We start from the raw sequence: 19068 nt of genomic DNA, 5'->3' as shown, positions 1-19068 counted from the left end.
GAGAAGCAATCATTGAGCTAATGATATCTAATGTCTTTTACACCATATTTTCCATATCCTTCCATTAGCACTGAACAAGTACAAGCACTGACTCCATAATGCCCCCTCTACATGCAGTTTACCCTTCTGATGTTCAGTTCTGTTGACTTCGGGGATTGTGGGGGGGCTTTAATGAATGTGTGACAGGGTGTACTTTAATCGAGCATCGCTGATGAACGTCTCTCCGAAGTTTTGTCAGCACATCCAGATGAACACTCGTGGAGCTAACACACTTGGCCATTGCTACACTCTCTTCTGTAACGCTTACAAAACTCTCCTTCGTCTAGCTTTTGGAAAATCAGATCATTCCTTGATCCTGCTTTTGCCGACATACAGGCAGAAGCTGAAACAAGAGGTGGCCATAGTTATAACTGTCCACTGTTGGTCCAACCAATCAGCTTCCATGCTGCAGGACTGCTTCGATGATGTCAGCTGGAAAGTCTTCCGTGATGAGGATGTCTCCGAGTTCACGATGGAGTCGTGTACTTCAACCAGAAGTGCATCAGCGACGTTGTATCCCAGAAGTTGGTCAGCGTCACCCTGGATCAATAGTTCTGTGTGAGCAGCACTTACCACGCGACATGGAGCTTACACTGCTGGCAATCAGCAGGAATTCAAGAAGAGCAACTACGGCCTGCGCAAAGCTATCGAGGCTGCGAAACAACAATACAGGGACAAGATTGAGTCAAGATTCGCAATGAGTAGCACACATGACTTGTGGTGAGGGTTGCATTCTATTGCAGACTTAAGCCAAACGCAGTGGTGCCGCCAACATCGCGGCCTCTCCTGGATGAGCTCAATCGCTTTTACTCTCGGTTCGATGTCACTAACTCCAAGCCTCCAAGGAAAGCCACCGCTACAACCTGCAACCTGGTCGTCTCTGAGGCCGAGGTACGCAGATGTTTCCAAGGAGTGGACAGTCGCAAGGCTGCAGGACCGGACGGCGTCCCAGGGTGAGTACTCAGGATGTGTGCAGCACAACTGGCAGGTGTGTTTACGGACATTTTTAATCTCTCGCTCTCCCAGTGTAGAGTGCCCCCCTGCTTCAAATTATCCACTGTGTACTAAGAAAGACCAAAGTAACATGCCTGAACGACTGGCATCCTGTCGCACTCACCTCAATAATAAGCAAATGCTTTGAGAGGCTGGTCAAGGATTACGTCTGCAGCTTGCTACCACCCAAACTGGACCCCCTACAATTCACCTACCAACACAGCCGATCGACAGATGACGCAATAGTCACAGCTCTACATACAATCCTTACACATCTGGAGAGGAGGGATGCTTATGTGAGAATGCTGTTCTTGGACTACAGTTCAGCATTCAACACCAAAATTCCATCCAGGCTTGACAGGAAGACCTCACACCTCTGACTCTCAACACAGGAGCCTCTCAGGGTTGTGTACTAAGTCTCCTCCTTTACTCCCTGTATACCCATGACTGTGTTGCTGCTTTAATCTGCTAATTAAATTTGCTGACAACTCTACATTGATTGGCCTAGTCTCAAACAATAACGAGGTGGCCTACAGGGAAGAAGTCATCTCTCTGACACAGTGGTGTCAAGAAAAGAACCTCTCCCTCAATGTCGCAAAACAAAGGAGCTGGTTGTGGATTACAGGAGGAATGGAGATGCACTAACCCCTATTGACATCAATGGATCTGGGGTTGAGAGGGTAATCAACTTTAAATTCCTCAGCATCCATTCATCGCAGACCTCTCGTGGTCTGTACACTCCAGCTGTGTGGTGAAAAAGGCACAACAGCGCCTCCAAATCCTAAGGACAGCCCAGTGCATCTGTAGTTGTGAACTTCCCATGACTCAGGACATTTACAAAAACAGGTGTGGAAAAAGGGCCCGTAGAATCATAGGAGACCCAAGTCACTCCAACCACAGTCTATTCCAGCTGCTACCATCTGGGAAATGGTACCGCAGCTTAAAAGCCAGGACCAACAGGCTCCGTTCTACCAGGCCGTCAGACTGATGAACTCATGCTGATTCGAATGTATTTCTATGTTACTTTGACTGTTATATTTATTATAAATTATTATAATTGCACATTCCACATTTAGACGGAGACATAACATGAAGATTTTTACTCCTCATGTATGTGAAGGTCGTAAGATATAAAGTCAATTCAATTCAATTACATTCTACAAAAGTTATAAATTCATATAGAATTCAGGGTTACAGATATATTTCCACAATAGTATATGAATCTACTCTCTGTGGCTGCTTTATTAGGTACAGGAGTGGTACGTGGTCTGGTCTTCTGCTGTAACCCAATTCAATGTCCTACATGTGTGTTCGCCACTGTTGTAACACATGGTTATTTGAGTGACTGTTGCCTTTCTGTCAGCTGAAACCAGTCTGGCCATTCTCCTCTGACCTCTCTCTTTGACAAGGCATTTTCACCCACAGAACTGCTGCTTACTTGATGGGTTTTTTTGTTTTCCCGCCATCCTTTGTAAACTCTAGAGGCTGCTGTGTGTGTAAATCCCAGGAGATTCTGAGATACTCAAACCACTCCATCTGGCACCAACAATCATTCCACAGACAAAGTCACTTAGATCACATTTAGAAATCTACAGCACATTACAGGCCCTTTGGCCCGCAATGTTGTGCTGACCATATAACCTAGAAGCTGCCTAGAATTTCCCTATCGCATAGCCCTCTTTTTTTCCAAGCTCCATTTACCTATCTAAGAGTTTCTTTAAAGACCCTATTGTATCCGCCTCTACCTCTGCCGCTGGCAGTGAATTCCATGCACCCACCATTCTCTGTGTGAAAAACTTAACTCTGACATCAACACCTTAAAACTATGCCCCCTCGTGTTAGCCATTTCAGCCCTGGGAAAAAAGCCTCTGGCTATCCACACGATCGATGCCCTTCATCATCTCATACACCTCTATTAGGTCACCTCATCCTCTGTCACTCCAAGTTCACTCAACCTATTCTCATAAGGTACACCCTCCAACTCAGGCAACATGCTTGTAAATCTCTTCTGCACTCTCTCTATAGTATCCACATCCTTCCTGCAGTGAGGTGACCAGAACTGAGCACAGTATTCCAAGCAGGGTCTGACCAAGGTCTTATATAGCTTGTCCTGACGAAGGGTCTCAGCCCGAAAATGCCGACAATGCTTCTTCCTACAAATGCTGCCTGGCCTGCTGTGTTCCACCAGCATTTTGTCTGTGTTGTCTTATATAGCTGTAACATTACCTCATAGCTCTTGAACTCAATCCCATGGTTGATGAATACCAACACACCATACACCTTCTTAACAAAACTGACAACCTGCGCAGTAGCTTTGTGTGTGTTAGGGACACAGACCCCAAGATCTCTCAGATCCTCCACACTGCCAAATGTCTTACCATTAATATTATATTCTGTCTTCAAATTTGGCCTACCAAAATGAACCACTTCACATCCTCTCAATGTCCTCCACACTAGCCACAACACCCCCAACCTTTGTGTCATTAGCAAACATACTAAGCCACCCTCCTACCTATTCATCCAGGTCATTTATAAGAATCACGAAGAGAAGGAGTCCCAGAACAGATCCCTGAGGAACATCACTGGTCACCAACCTCCATATAGAATCATCTACAACCATCCTTTGTGTTCTGTGGGCAAGCCAATACTGGATCCCATGCCTCCTTACTTTCTGAAGGAGCCTTGCATGGGGAACCTTATCAAATGCCTTACTGAAATCCTTATACACGACATCCACTGCTGTACCTTCATCAATGTGTTTTGTTACATCCTCAAAGAATTCAATCCGGCTTGTAAGGCATGAGCTGCCCTTGACAAAGCCATGCTGACGATCCTAATTCAGATTATGTCTCTCCAAAGGCGCATAAATCCTGCCTTTCAGGATCTTCTCCATCAACTTGCCCACGAATGAAGTCAGACTCACTGGTCTATAATTTCCTTGGTTACCTCTACCCTCTTTCCTGAGCAAGAGAACAACATTTGCACCCTCCAATCCCCTGCTACTTCTCCTGTCCCTATTGATGATGCAAAGATCAACACAAGAGGCTCAGCAATCTCCTCCCTTGCTTCTCACAGTAGCCTGGGTTACATCTCATTCGGTCCCATTGCTAATGCTTTTCAAAAGCTCCAGCACATCCTCTTTCTTAATGTCTTTCTGCTCAAGCATTTCAGTCCACTGTAAGTCATCCCCACAACTGCCAAGTTCTTTTTCCCTGGTGAATACTGAAGCAAAGTATTCTTTAAGTACTTCTGCTACCTCCTCCAACTCCAAGCACACATTTCCACTATCGCACCTGATTTGTCCTAATCTCACACAACTGATCCTCTTGCTCTTCACCTACATGTAGAATGCCTTGGGGTTTTCCTTAATCCTGCTCACCAGGGCCTTCTCATGGCCCCTTCTGGCTCTCCTAATTCCATTCTTAAGCACCTTCATAGCAACCTTGTAATCTTCCAGAGCTCTAACAGTACCTAATTTCTTGAACCTTTCATTAGCTTTCCTTCTAGATTTTCTACATCTTTACTATACCATGGTTCGTTAACCCTACCATCCTTTCCCTGCCTCAATGGAACATACCTATGCAGAACTCCATGCAAATGTTCTCTGAACATTTCTTCCCCATTCTAATGTTTGGTCTGAACCGCAACTTAATCTCTTAACCATGTCTGTCTGCTTTTATACATTCACAGCTGTTGTTGCTAGATCATTATCATGTTGCTAAGCAATTAGCTTTCATCATCAGGTCGGCCATTTTCTGTTGTTCGTTTCATCTAGACATTAGAAGCGCTTGTTAGAAGTCGCAGGAATTTCAATCAATACTTGAATCTGCCTTTCATTCGAACGCTGAAAAGTATTGTCATTTTACACTACCTCCTTGTGTACTGTAACACGTGGTGAATAATAAAACTACGTTCAAGTACAGCTACACCAGGACTGGAATTATCTATCTGTCTAGCTCAATAAAACGGGAAAACCTTTGAGCAATGGCAGAATAACATCAATAGCACTGTGATGACAAAGCTGACTGGTTGCATCACAGTCTGGTATGGAAATGCCAGTGCCCAAAAATGGAAAGAAAGTGGTGCACAGAGCTGAGTTCACCACAGGAAAATCCCTGCCCACCATTGAGCTCATCTGCAAAAAGCGCTGTCATTAGAAAGCAACATCCATCATCAAGCATCCCCACCATCCAGGCCATGCTATCTTCTCACTGTTACCATCAAGAAGAAGGAACAGAAGGTCCCACACCACAAGGTTCAGAACCAGTTAATATCCTTCAACCAGAAGGCTTATGAACCAGCGTGGACATCTTCACTCATCTGACAATGAACACAATCTTTCAGGGACTGTATGACTCATGTTCTCAGTTTTTTTAAATTAATTAATACTAATTATTATTATTATTACTTTTTTCTTTTTGTATTTGCACAATTCGTCAGTCTTTGTGTATAGTTTTTCATTGATCCTATTATACTTCTTTGTCCACTGTGAATGCCCACAAGAAAGTGAATCTTACGGGTAGCACTGGGAGACATATGTTCACTTTGGTAATAAATTGACTTTGAACCTAAGTAACTTCTTCAAACATACAGGGACCTCCTCACATGTGGGAATCAGCCTGTATGGAAGAGAGGACAAGAGTGGTCATCGGCACCTGGACAATAAGGCTGCTTTCCACAGGAACAGCGTGGATATTTTCCAGATTGCGACCGACAACAGCCTTGGCAACATCTGGAAGATTCGCGTCTGGCACGACAACAAAGGTAATGAAACACATCTCGTCTCCATCAAAGTGTTAGAGCATAGAATGTCACAGCACAGGAACAGGCCCTTCAGCCCACAGTGTTGTGCTGAACCAATTAAATTAGTAATCAAATGGCCAACTAATCTCTTCTGCCTACATAATGTCTGTATCCCTCCATTTTCCTCACATTTGTGTGCCTATCTAAACTCAGAACAAAAAACGATCAGCCATGATTGAATGGTGGAGCAGACTCGTTGTGCTAAATGGCCTAATTCTGTTCACATGTCTTACGGTCTCTTAAAAGTCCCTAATATATCTGCCTCTACCAAAACCACCAGGCAGAGCATTCCAGACAATCACCACTCTCTGTATTAAGAAACTTGCCCCTCACAACTCCTTTGAAATTACCCCCCTCACCTTAAACGCATGCCCTCTGGTATTCGACATTTCAACCCTTGGAAAAAGGTACAGTCTGTCTACTCCATCTATGCCTCCCATAATCTTATAAACCTCTATCAGATCTCCCCTCAACCTCTGCCACTCCAGAGAAAACAACCCAAGTTTGACTGTCTTCTCATTTTAGCACATGCTCTCTAATCCAGGCAACATCCTTCCTATAATAGGGCAGCCAGGATTGTACACAATCCTCCAGATGCGGTAGAGTTTTATAAATCTGCAAGATAGCTTCTCGATTTTTGAACTCAATGCTTCAACTAATAAAAACAAACATACCAAATGCCTTCTTAATGGTTCTATCAACCTGTGTAGCCAACCATTCTCAAGTCAATATGCACAATAGAACACAGATTGGCACACATATCAGAGATTCATCAAGCACTGAACAGTCCAGGGAGTCAGGTAACAGCTGTGGAACACTCAGTACAAAAGGGGGAATGGGCAGATCTAGAGAAGAGCAGAGGTGGTTTTGCCAGGATGCCGTTGGGATTAGAGAACATATCTTTTGAGGAGAGGTTGAGCGAGCTAGGGCTTATCCCTTTGGAGTGAAGAAAGATAAGAGGTGTACAGGATGATAAGAGGTATAGATGGAATGGATAGCCAGAGACTTTTTCCCAGAGCAGAAATAGCTTGTACCAAGGGACATAATTTTAAAGAACATGGTGGGAAGGATACCAGAGGTATTTTCTGCTTGAAATAGCCTGCTGGGGGTTGGGTAGAAACTCTTAGATAAGCACATGGATGACAGAAAAATGGAGGGCTACGTAGAAGGGGAGAGTTAGATTGATCTTAGAGTAGGTTGAAAGGTCGGCAGAACATTTTGGCCCAAAGGGCCTGTACTGTGCTTCAGTGTTCCATGATCTATGTTCTGTGAAGGAAGCAGGTTTATGTTAGGCATCACAGGTCAAGAGCAACACACAAGGCACTGGAGAAGCACAGTGGGTCAGACAGCTTCTGTAGAGGGAAATGGATAGTCAATGTTTTGGATCGAGATCCTTCATCTTTGCTGCTTATTTCTGCACTTACCTCTCAGCCAGAAGGTTCGAGGTACAAGCCACAACACAGGCATGATATCTTAGTCTGGCACTTCAGTTTGCCAAAGGATTTCTACACTGTCAATGACATAGGAGCAGAATTATGCTATTCGGCACATCAAGTCTTTTCCACCATTCCATCATGGCTGATTTATTATCCATGTTAACACTATTCTCCCACCTTCTCCCCAAATCCTTTGACTCCCTTACTAATCAATAATCTATCAACATCCGCTTTAAATATATCCAAAGACCTGGCCTCCACAGCCGTCTGTGACAATGATTCACCACCCTCTGGCTAAAGAAAATCCCCCTCAAAAGTACCGTGTTTCCCAATATATGTAAAACTAAGACCCTGGCTGTGCACCCAGTTCCGTTAATACAATTCCAAGGGCAATTAGGGTTGCTTCAATGTCTTTCCCCATACTATATGTCCTGGCAATAAAAGGGTTAATGTATGAGGAGTGTTTAATAGCTTTGTGCCTGTACTCACTGGAATTTGGAAGAATAAGGGGGGGGGGGGGATTTCATTGAAACCTATTGAATACTGAAAGGCCCATAGAGAGTGGACGTGTGGAGTCTAGGACCAGAGGGCACAGCCTCTGAATTGAAGGATGTCCCTTTCAATCAGGGATGAGGAATTTCTTTAGCCTTAGGTTGGTGAATCTATTCAATTTATTGTCACAGATGGCTGTGGAGCGCAAATCATTTCAGTACATTTAAAGCAGAGGTTCATAAGTTCTTGATCAGTCAGGGAGTCAAAGGATACGGGAAGAAGGCAGGAGAATGGGGTTGACAGGGATAATAAATAAGTCATGTTGCAATAACAGAACAGACTCAAAAGGACAAATAGCCTAATTTTGCTCCTGTGTTTTATGGTCTTATGGTCTTACATTTATCTCTCAATCAATATTTCTAAAACAGTTTAAGTGGTCACTTTGCATTTTATGGGGCTGTGTGTGTACAGTGATGATTCTTGTGCTTGTGAGGTCATGAAAGGATGTGTCACCAGCTATGTGAGCTGCCTTTCCCATTCATCCTAGAATGGAGGACTCAGCGTGCTGACTGTCCATGACTTTATCTCAACAGGCCTTACCCCTTCATGGTATCTCCAGCATGTAATCATCAAAGATCTACAGACCAACAATATGTACTACTTCCTGGTGGACGACTGGTTGGCTGTCGACAAGGATGAGAACGAAGGCCGAGTGGAAAAGGAAGTCCTCGCTGCAAGTAAGTCCATCAGTTGGGATGGGTGGCTCATATGGAGACCCAGCTGTATTGGGTATTGACGTTCATCCAAACGTGGAACGTATTTATGAGGGGTATAGAGGGGGTAAATGCCGACAGACTTTTTCCACTGAATAGAACTGGAGGTCACAGTCATAGAACACTGCAGCACAAAAGCAGGTCCTTTGTCCCATCGTCCATGCTGATCCATTCAGTTGCCTAGTCCCATCAACCTGCACCCAGACCCTAGCCCTCGGTAAGCCTGTGTGATTGCTCGCTGAGGGGAAGAAGGTAAGGTTGCTAGGTGCTTTTTAGACTTATTCTATCAATCCAGTTCAGGTATGGGGGAGACAGTCAGAGCAGTGGTGTGCTCCGTATGCAGTATGTGGGAAGTCAGGGTCAACACAGTTGTCCCTGATGACCACATCTGCAAAAGGTGCGTCCAGCTGCAGCTCCTATCAGCCCGAGTTAGGGAGTTGGAGCGGGAGCTGGATGAACTACGGATCATTTGGGAGGCAGAGGCAGAGATAGATAGGAGTTATCAGGAGGTAGTCACACCAAAAATCCAAGAAGTAGGCAGATGGGTGACAGTCTAGAGAGGCAGGAGGAGCAGGCAGAGAGAGCAGAGCACCCCTGCGGCCATTCCCATTAACAATAAGTATACCGTACTGGATACTGTTGATGGGGATGACCTACCAGGAATGAGTTGTAGTGGTCCTGCCTCTGGCACAGAGGTTGAACCCTCAACTAGGAAGGGGAGGAGGGAAGAGAAGAGAGCGATAGTTTTAGGGGATTCTATAGTCAGGGGGTCAGATAGGAGATTTTGTGGGGCAGATGGGGAGTCTCGGATAGTATGTTGCCTCCCTGGTGCCAGGGTCCGGGACATCTCAGATCGGGAGCAGGCTATTCTTGAGAACGAGGGCATGAACCCAGATGTAGTGGTCCATGTAGGGACCAACGATGTAGGTAAGGTGAGTGAGGGGGTCCTGCTTAGAGAGTTCAGGGAGTTAGGAGTGAAGCTGAAAGGCAGGACCTCCAGGGTGACAATCTCGGGATTGCTACCTGTGCCACGTGCAAGTGAGGCGAAGAATAGAATGATTATGCACATTAATACGAGGCTGAGAGCATGGTGCAGGAAGGAAGGGTTCAGGTTTTTGGATAATTGGTCTTTGTTCCAGGGACGTTGGGATCTGTTTCGAAGGGACTGTCTACATCTGAACTGGAGGGGTACTAACATTCTTGCAGGAATGTTTGCTAGTGCTGCTCGGGTGGGGGGGGCGGTTTAAACTAGATGTGCAGGGGGCAGGGATCCAGAATACGAGAGAAGATGATATGATGAAGGATAAGGGACAGGTGGGGAATACACGTTTCCCAAATGTTAATTGTGTAAAGGAGAAAGGTGAGACAGAACATGTGTTGGAAAAGTTACATGTACAGAGGGTTGATCAGAAGGAGCATGGGGTTAAATGTGTAGAAGGTTTGGGTGATCTTGAGAAGGTCATCAAAATTCAAGGTGCAATTAGCCCGATGGAAGTTCAAGGAGCTGGGTTAGGTACAATAGACAGTGTTATAAGCAAAGAGAGGAGGAATGGGCTAAGAATTCTATACTTGAATGCGCGTAGTGTCTGAAATAAGACAGATGAGCTTGAAGCTCAGATGAAAATGGGGAACTACGATATTGTTGGGATAACGGAGACATGGCTGCAAGGGGATCAGGCCTGGGAATTGAGTGTACCAGGTTAACGTGCTATTGTAGAGACAGAAATATGGGAAGAAGGGGTGGGGTGGCCCTGTTGGTGAAGAATGAGATTCAGTCCTTAGTAAGGGGTGACTTAGGAACAGGGGAAGTAGAGTCTGTGTGGATTGAGCTGAGGAACAGTAAGGGTAATAAGATCCTAATGGGTGTTGTGTACAGGCCCCCAAACAGTAGCGTGGATATTGGGTACAAGTTGATTAGGGAGTTAACATTGACATGTGCTAAAGGTAATCAGTCGTTATAGGAGATTTCAACATGCAGGTGAACTGGGAGAATCAGGTAGGTGCTGGACCCCCAGGATAGGGAGTTTGTGGAGTGTCTAAGGGATGTATTTTTGGAACAGCTTGTGCTTGAGCCAACCAGGAACGAGGCTATTTTGGACTTGGTGATGTGTAATGAACAGGAATTGATAAGTGATCTTGAAGTAAAGGAGCCATTAGGAAGTAGTGATCATAACATGATAAGTTTTTATCTATAATTTGAGAGGGATAAGGGCAGATCAGAGGTGTCAATGTTGCAATTAAATAAAGGAGACTACGGAGCCATGAGGGAAGAGCTGGCCAAAGTTAAATGGGCGGATGCCCTGGCAGGAAAGACAGTGGATCAGCAGTGGCAGATATTCTTGGGGATAATACAAAAGATGCAAAAGCAGTTCATTCCAATGAGAAGGAAGGATTCAAAGAGGGGGAAGGGGCCACAGTGGTTGACAAAGGAAGTCAGAGATTGTATAGCATTAATGAAAAAGAAGTATGACAGGGCTGAGATGAGTGGGAATACAGATGATTGGGAAAGTTTTAAGGAACAGCAGATCTTAACTAAAAAAGCAATACGGAGAGAAAAAAAATCAGGTATGAGCTCAGTCTAGCCAGGAATATAAAAGGGGATAGCAAAAGCTTTTTTAGCTATGTGAAGAGAAAGAAGATAGTTAAGAACAATGTTGGCACCTTGAAAAATGAATTGGGAGAAATTGTTATGGGAAACAGGGAAATGGCAACAGAATTTAATGCGTACTTTAGATCTGTCTTCACCAGGGAGGACACAAGCAATCTCCCAGATGTATGGATGGGCCAGGGTCATAAGATATCAGAGGAATTGAAACAGATTGACATTAGGAAAGAAACTGTGATGAGTAGACTGATAGGACTGAAGGCTAATAAATCCCCAGGTCCAGATGGTCTGCATCCGAGGGTTCTAAAAGAGGTGGCTCAGGAAATTGCGGATGCATTGGTAATCATTTTCCAATGTTCCTTGGATTCAGGATCAGTTCCTGAAGATTGGAGAGTGGCTAATGTTATCCCACTTTTCAAGAAGGGAGGGAAGGAGAAAACTGAGAACTATCGCCCTGTTAGCCTAACGTCAGTCGTGGGGAAGATGCTTGAGTCCATTATTAAGGACGAAATAGTGGCATATCTTGATGGCAGTAATAGGATTAGGCCGAGCCAGCATGGATTTACCAAGGGCAAATCATGCTTGACTAATCTGTTGGAGTTTTTTGAAGGTGTAACAAGGATGTTAGACGAGGGTAAGCCAGTGGATGTAGTGTACCTAGATTTTCAGAAGGCATTCGATAAGGTGCCACATAGGAGATTGGTGAGTAAAATCAGAGCTCATGGCATTGGGGGCAGGGTTTCAACATGGATAGAAAACTGGTTGGCAGATAGAAAGCAAAGGGTAGCAGTGAATGGGTGTTTCTCGGACTGGCTGGAGGTGACTAGTGGGGTACCACAGGGCTCTGTATTGGGACCTCAGCTCTTTACAATTTATGTCAACGATTTAGATGAGGGCATTGAAAACTATATCAGCAAGTTTGCTGACGATACTAAACTGGGTGGCAGTGTGACTTCCGAAGAGGACGTTAGGAGATTACAGGGAGACTTGGATAGGCTGAGTGAGTGGGCAGATACTTGGCAGATGTCATTCAATGTGAATAAATGTGAAGTTATCCACTTTGGAAGCAGGAACAAGAGGGCAGAGTATTGTCTGAACAGTGTAGAGTTAGGTAAGGGAGAAATGCAAAGAGACCTAGGAGTCCTAGTTCATCAGTCAATGAAGGTGAATGAGCAAGTGCAACAGGCAGTGAAGAGGGCAAATGGAATGTTGGCCTTTGTTACAAGGGGAATTGAGTACAAGAGCAAGGATGTCCTTTTGCATTTGTACAGGGCCCTGGTGAGACCACACCTGGAATATTGTGTACAGTTTTGGTCTCCAGGTTTAAGGAAGGACATTCTGGCAATTGAGGAAGTGCAGTGTAGATTCACTAGGTTGATTCCTGGGATGGCAGGGCTGTCTTACGCAGAGAGATTGGAGAGATTGGGCTTGTACACACTGGAATTGAGAGATTGAGAGGGGATCTGATTGAAACGTTTAAGATAATTAAAGGATTTGATAGGATTGAGGCAGGAAATATGTTCCAGATGTTGGGAGAGTCCAGTACCAGAGGGCATGGATTGAGAATAAGAGGTCAGTTATTTAAAACAGAGTTGAAGTTAGTTATTTAAAACAGAGTTTCTTCTCCCAGAGAGTTGTGAAGGTGTGGAATGCACTGCCTCGGAAGACGGTGGAGGCCAATTCTCTCGATGCTTTCAAGAAGGAGCTAGATAGATATCTGATGAATAGGGGAATCAAGGGATATGGGGACAAGGCCGGGACTGGGTATTGATAGTGAATGATCAGCCATGATCTCAAAATGGCGGTGCAGACTCGAGGGACCGAATGGTCTACTTCTGCACCTATTGTCTATTGTCTATTGTCATTGCCTTCCATTCAGGGACCTATCCACATTTCTCTTAAATGTTGAAGTCAAACCTGTATCCACCACTTCCACTGACAGCTTGTTCTGCACTCTCACCACCCTCTGAGTGAAGAAGTTCCCTCCATGTTCCCCTTAAACATTTCATATTTCACCCTTAACCCATGACCTCTAGTTCTAGTCTCATCCAACCTCAGTGGAACAAGCCTGCTTGCATTTAGCCTATCTATAGCCTCATAATTTTGGATACCTTTATCAAATCTCCCCTCAATCTTCTATGTTCTGGAGACTAAAATCCCACCCTAGTCAACCTTTCCCTATAACTCAGGTCCTCAAGTCCCAGCCGCATGCTTGTAATTTTTTTCTGCACTCTTTCAATCTTATTTACATTTTTTTCTGTAGGTAGGTAACCAAAACTGCTGAGAATACTCCAAATTAGGCCTCACCAAATTCTTGTGCAATTTCAACATAACTTCCCCACTCCTATACTCAATACTTCGATTTATAGTTATGGTTAATAATTCTGATCAAACATCTGCACTGCCCAGCAACCTATCTATTGAACTGTAGCCTAATCACAGTAACCAATTAACGTATAACCAGTATGTGTTTGAACTGTGGAAGCAAACCAGAGAACCCAGAGAAAACCGACTCAGTCCACAGGGAGAGCACACAAGCGTCTTACAGATGGTGTCAGATTTGAACTCCAAACTCCAGGACATCCTGAGCTGTAATAGCAACACACGGAAAGTGTATACAATCAGCATTTTGGGCCGAGACCCTTCTTCACGGCCTGAAAGGTCAACTGTACTGTTTTCCACAGATGCCGCCAGGCCTGCTGAGTTCCTCCAGCATTTTGTGTGTGTTGTTTCGGATCTCCAGCAACTGCAGATTTTCTCTTGTTTTTGAGCTGTAATGTATTGCACTAACCGCTGCACTACCATGAGGGTGAAAGGTGAAATATTTTAGAGGAACCTGAAGGGGAATTTCTTCTCTCAGAGGGTAATGCGAGTGTAGAACGAGTTTAATTGGAAGTGGTGGATGAGGGTTTGATTGCACATTCAAGAGAAGTTTGATAAGAACATGGAGGGGCACTTCCCTTTGAGATTGTTTCAAGTTACATTACAATTACGGCTGACCCTTGATCTCCTGCCTCAGCACCTTTTTCCCCACACTGTCCTTGTATGCCTTGGTCATTATAATATCCAGAAGTCTATTGACCTTTGATTGATATAACTCTCGTCTTCTACCTCCTCAATATTTTAGATGGAGTCTCTGTCATTGATAATGTCTGCCCTAGGATTGGGTGGAGTCTTTGTAAAGTTCATCTTTGTAAGTCTAGCTCCCAGAATCGTTCCAACACAATGAACTCTTGGGGTGCAGAGAAGTCTGAGCAACTTTTGCTGGAAATGCTAAAGATGATTAAACCAAATCTCAATGAGAGTTGTCTAATAATGACACAGTTTACTGTCTATCAGGTATTGCTACACATGAGAGAGGCTAGAGGGTCTGGGAGCATCTTTGGAGGGAAATAGACAGTTGACATCTCAGGAGGGACCCTTCTGCCAGTAGGTGGTAAGAGTGGGCTCCCTCACCTCTATCTCTCCCTCTCCCTCTGACCATCAACACAGGAGCCCCTCAGTGCTGTGTCCTAAGCCCACCCCCCCTTCACTCTCTGTAGCCACCCACAATTCCAATCTGCTAATTACGTTTGCTGACGATACTGTATTGATTGTTGTTGTTGATTTGTTTAGTTGAGTCTGACTCTTCGTGTCGTCGTGGACCACAGGGACCATAGGGTTTTCATGGCAAGATACGGAACTCGATTGCCAGGTCTGCGCAGATACAGCTGCTGCCCAGGTTGGGAGCCGGCTGGGTTTGAACTCAGGATCATCTGCCTTGAAGTCCAGTGCTGATGCCACTACACCACCAGCTGGTTGGCCTTATCTCAAATAATAATGTGGCAGCCTATAGAGAAGTCATCATCCTGACGCAGCGGTGTCAAGGAAACAACCTCTCCCTCAATGTCGCAAAAACAAAGCAGCTGGTTGTGGACTACATGAAGAACAGAGCCAGGCTTACCCCTACTGACATCCATGGATCTGGGGTTGAGAGGGTGAACAGCTTTAAGTTCCTTGGCATAAACATCACCGAGGACCTCACGTGGTCTGTACACACCGACTGTGTGGTGAAAAAGGCACAACGGCACCTCTTTCACCTCAGACGCTTGAAGAAGTTCAGCATGAGCCCCTGGATCCTAAGAACTTTCTATAGGGGCACAATTGAGAGCATCCAGACTGGCTGCATCACTGCCTGATAATGGGAACTGTACTTCCCTCAATCGCAGGACTCTGCTGGGAGTGGTGCGGATAGCCCAGCCCATCTGTGGATGTGAACTTCCCGCTATTCAGGACACTTACAGTGACAGGTGCATAAAAAGGCCCCAAAGGATCCTAGGGAACCCGAGTCACCCCAATCACAAACTGTTCCAGCTGCTACCATCTGGGAAACAGTACCGCAGCATAAAAGCCAGGACCAACATGCTCCTGGACAGCTTCTCCCACTAGGCCATCAGACTGATTAATTCACGCTGACATAATTGTGTTTCTAAGCTATATTGAATGTTCTGTCGTATATCTTACTGTACGTACTATTTATTACAAATTACTATAATGTGCACATTGCACATTCAGATGGAGATGTAATGTAAAAATTTTTACTCCTCATGTATGAGAATGATGTAAGAAATAAAGTCAATTCAATTCATCTGGACTGTTATGTGTTCATAGGAAACAAAAGAAAACAAACGTGGCCTGAAAGGAGGCCACCGAGCCCATACCTCGTTTTTCACATCGCAATCAGTTAGCTCCAATCTGCAGCTCTTTTGATATCATTGAACTTTGTGTCTCAATATTAAATCAATGACCCTTTAGAAAATACTAGTTGAATCTGTAGTCATCAACCTATCGGGCAGTGTGTTCCAAAATCCTACCTCAATGCGTACATTTTTCTCTTCTGTAACCTCTGCTTCTTTGGCTAACGAATTTGAGTGGGCTGGGGCCTTTCTCTCTGAAGTGAAGGAGGATGCAAGGAGACTTGATAGAGGTGTACAAGATGATCAGAGGCATAGAACATAAACACAAGAGATTCTGCAGATGGTGAAAATCCAGAGTAACACACTCAAAATGCTGGAGGGACTCAGCAGGTCAGGCAGTCAACGTTTCAGGCTGAAGAATTGGGTTCTGATGAAGGGTGTTGGCCTGAAACATCAACAGTTAATTCCTCTCCTTAGCTGCTGCCTGACTTGCTGAGTTTCTCCAGCTTTTTGCGAGAGGTGTTGTTCAAGTGGTGAGCCAAAGTCTTGTTCCCAGGACAAAATGGTTAATACCAGGGGCAAAATTTTAAGCATAATTTTAAAGAAAGTATGGGGAGGGTTGATATTGGAGGTAAGTTCTTTACACAAGTTTTGGTGGGTGTATGGGATGCTTTGCCAGGGTTGGTGGTACAAGCAGATATTAGGGGCATTTAAGAAACCTTTAGATACGAACATGGATGACAGAAAAATGGAGGGCTATGTAGGATGGTTAGATTGATCTTAGAGTAGACAAAAAATCCAACACAACGTCGTAAGCTGAAGGGCCTGTACTATACTGTAATGTTGTATGTAATCTCCGTAAATCTGTGCTTATTCAGCTCTTGAATGTCTTTCATGATGTTCTGTTTTTCTCTGAACAACTCCCCACTTCATTGTTATTTGTGCTCTGCCCTCCCCCCACTCCCACAGGTGAAACTAAACTGAAGAGGTTGTCCCGCATCTTCACAGCAGAAATCCAGAGGGGAATCTCGGAGGGACACATCTGGCTTTCGATCTGGGACCGGCCGCCCCGCAGTTGCTTCACCAGAGTCCAGAGAGTCACCTGTTGCCTCGCCCTGGTTTACCTTTGCTTCTGCACCACTGCGGTGTGGTATGGAGTTATAAGTGACAGAAGTATAAGGTATAGTTCAAACATTATTTTAACCAGCATTTCTTCATTGGCCAAGTCCTGTGCTGATTTGAGGTGCCTTTGTCACAATTTCAGTTAGCAAATCACCGAGTCAAGATCAAAGTAAATTTATTATCAAAGTACAGGCAGTCCCCAAGTTACGTACAAGTTCGGTTCCTGAGTCCGTCTTTAAGTCGGATTTGAAGTCGGAACAAGTACATCTGGTATTATTTAGCTTCAGTTAGTCAAACGTTTGTCTATATATTTTACTTTTCTATGCATATAAATCACTTAAGAAACATATGTATTCCAATAATTAAACCACTGCGTTGCTTAGTAATAATTGTAGCTTTCATCAGGGCAGGGCCTTTCACATGCTCCATTATTCTCACTTTATCCATTGTCCCTTCAGATTGTTTTGATCGTTGACCGACTGTAGCCTAATGCTTTTCCAATGACTGATGGCGTTTCACCTCTTTCCAAATGCTTTATTATTTCCACTTTATTTTCAATCGCGATTGCTTACCGTCAATGGAACAGAAACACTGCGGGCGGTGGGTCCCGAACTGCGCCGGCTCCTGAGGCCCACTGGGTCCTAAGGACCACCACACTGAATTTCCCGGGTCCTAAACTCCACCACACTGAGACAGATTAAATGGGTCAAGTGGGGGCTGTGCTGGGTTTGGGTATTTGATCCTCCACAATATTCTGCATGGGAATTTAAACTGGAGGTGGCAGTGTTTTTTTTACGAGGTCGAGTTGCAAGCTCGGTATCAACCCGGCATGGATGGTACAGGAGTCACTTGATCAACATAAACCTGGCATGGGAGCAATCTGTCACTAAATCGAACTTGGGAACCTCTGTTCTCCAGCCCGGCGCTGATCTCACAGCCGACTGTAATGGTGGTGGTGGGGGGGGGGGGGGCCAGGGTGAATCTTACTAAGAAAAATTTAAGCCAAATAGAAAGCTAAACACTCAACACAGTGTCAATGGCAATGACTTAAAATGGCAGACAGCGTTCTCTTTCCTCAGTTCGTAAGTACAAGTTGGCCGTAAGTCGGACGTTCATAACTCAGGGACTACCTGTACATTTATAGAAACGTAGAAACATAGAAAATAGGTGCAGGAGTAGGCCATTCGGCCCTTCGAGCCTGCACCACCATTCAGTATGATCATGGCTGATCATCCAACTCAGAACCCTGTACCTGTTTTTTCTCCATACCCCCTGATCCCTTTAGCCACAAGGGCCATATCTAACTTCCTCTTAAATATAGCCAACGAACCGGCCTCAACTGTTTCCTGTGGCAGAGAATACCACAGATTCACCACTTTCTGTGTGAAGAAGTTTTTTCTTATCTCGGTCCTAAAAGGCTTCCCCTTTATCCTTAAACTGTGACCCCTCGTCCTGGACTTCCCCAACATCGGAAACAATCTTCCTGCATCTAGCCTGTCCAATCCCTTTAGAATTTTATATGTAAAATAGATTCGTCAGACGTGATTTTGCTTTCACAAATCCATGCTGACTTTGTCCGATGATTTCACCTCTTTCCAAATGTGCTGTTATCTCATCTTTGATAACCGTATGTCACCATATGCAACCTTGAGATTCATTTTCTTGCTGGTATTTACAGGGAAATAAAGAAATAATATAAAATATATGATACCACCCATCCGGCAAAATTACTTTTCCAAAAGCTCCATTCTGGAAAGTGCTCCCTGGCTATTAAAATAAAAACTTCACACCATCTGAAAAGTTTTCTTCCCCCAGACAGTTAATCAGATCAACCATTCTAGTTAGAGAACACACACAAAATGCTGGAGGAACTCAGTAGGCCAGGCAGCATCTATGGAAAAGAGTAGACAGTTGACATTTCAGCCTGTACTTTTTTCCGTAGATGCTGCCTGGCCTGATGAGTTCCTCTAGTATTTTGTGTGTGTTGCCCAGATTCCCAGCATCTGCAGATTTTCTCTTGTTTGTCATTCTAGTTAGAACTCACCCTCACCCTTGCCACTAGACTCCACTGTAAACATTTTAAACCACATTTTATAATGCTGTTCACATTGTAAATACATGTTGGTATT

At 44.5% G+C, this 19068-nt stretch overlaps 1 protein-coding gene across 2 annotated transcripts in view; it reads left to right on the top strand.

The window, feature by feature from the left end:
• The window catches only part of pkd1a (polycystic kidney disease 1a), a 272402-nt gene that overhangs the window by 173654 nt on the left and 79680 nt on the right, over nt 1-19068 (top strand). For both annotated transcript variants that reach the window (XM_059979055.1, XM_059979056.1), the window contains exons 28-30: nt 5626-5796; nt 8357-8500; nt 16787-16997. In XM_059979055.1, the coding sequence (XP_059835038.1) occupies nt 5626-5796; nt 8357-8500; nt 16787-16997 (526 nt within the window). The remainder of the gene's footprint in view (nt 1-5625; nt 5797-8356; nt 8501-16786; nt 16998-19068) is intronic.

This window comes from Hypanus sabinus, chromosome 9 (assembly GCF_030144855.1).
Source record: "Hypanus sabinus isolate sHypSab1 chromosome 9, sHypSab1.hap1, whole genome shotgun sequence".
Lineage (NCBI taxonomy): Eukaryota > Metazoa > Chordata > Chondrichthyes > Myliobatiformes > Dasyatidae > Hypanus > Hypanus sabinus.
The sequence above is the reverse complement of the archived record's forward strand: the minus strand, read 5'-3'. Positions and strand labels throughout refer to the sequence as shown.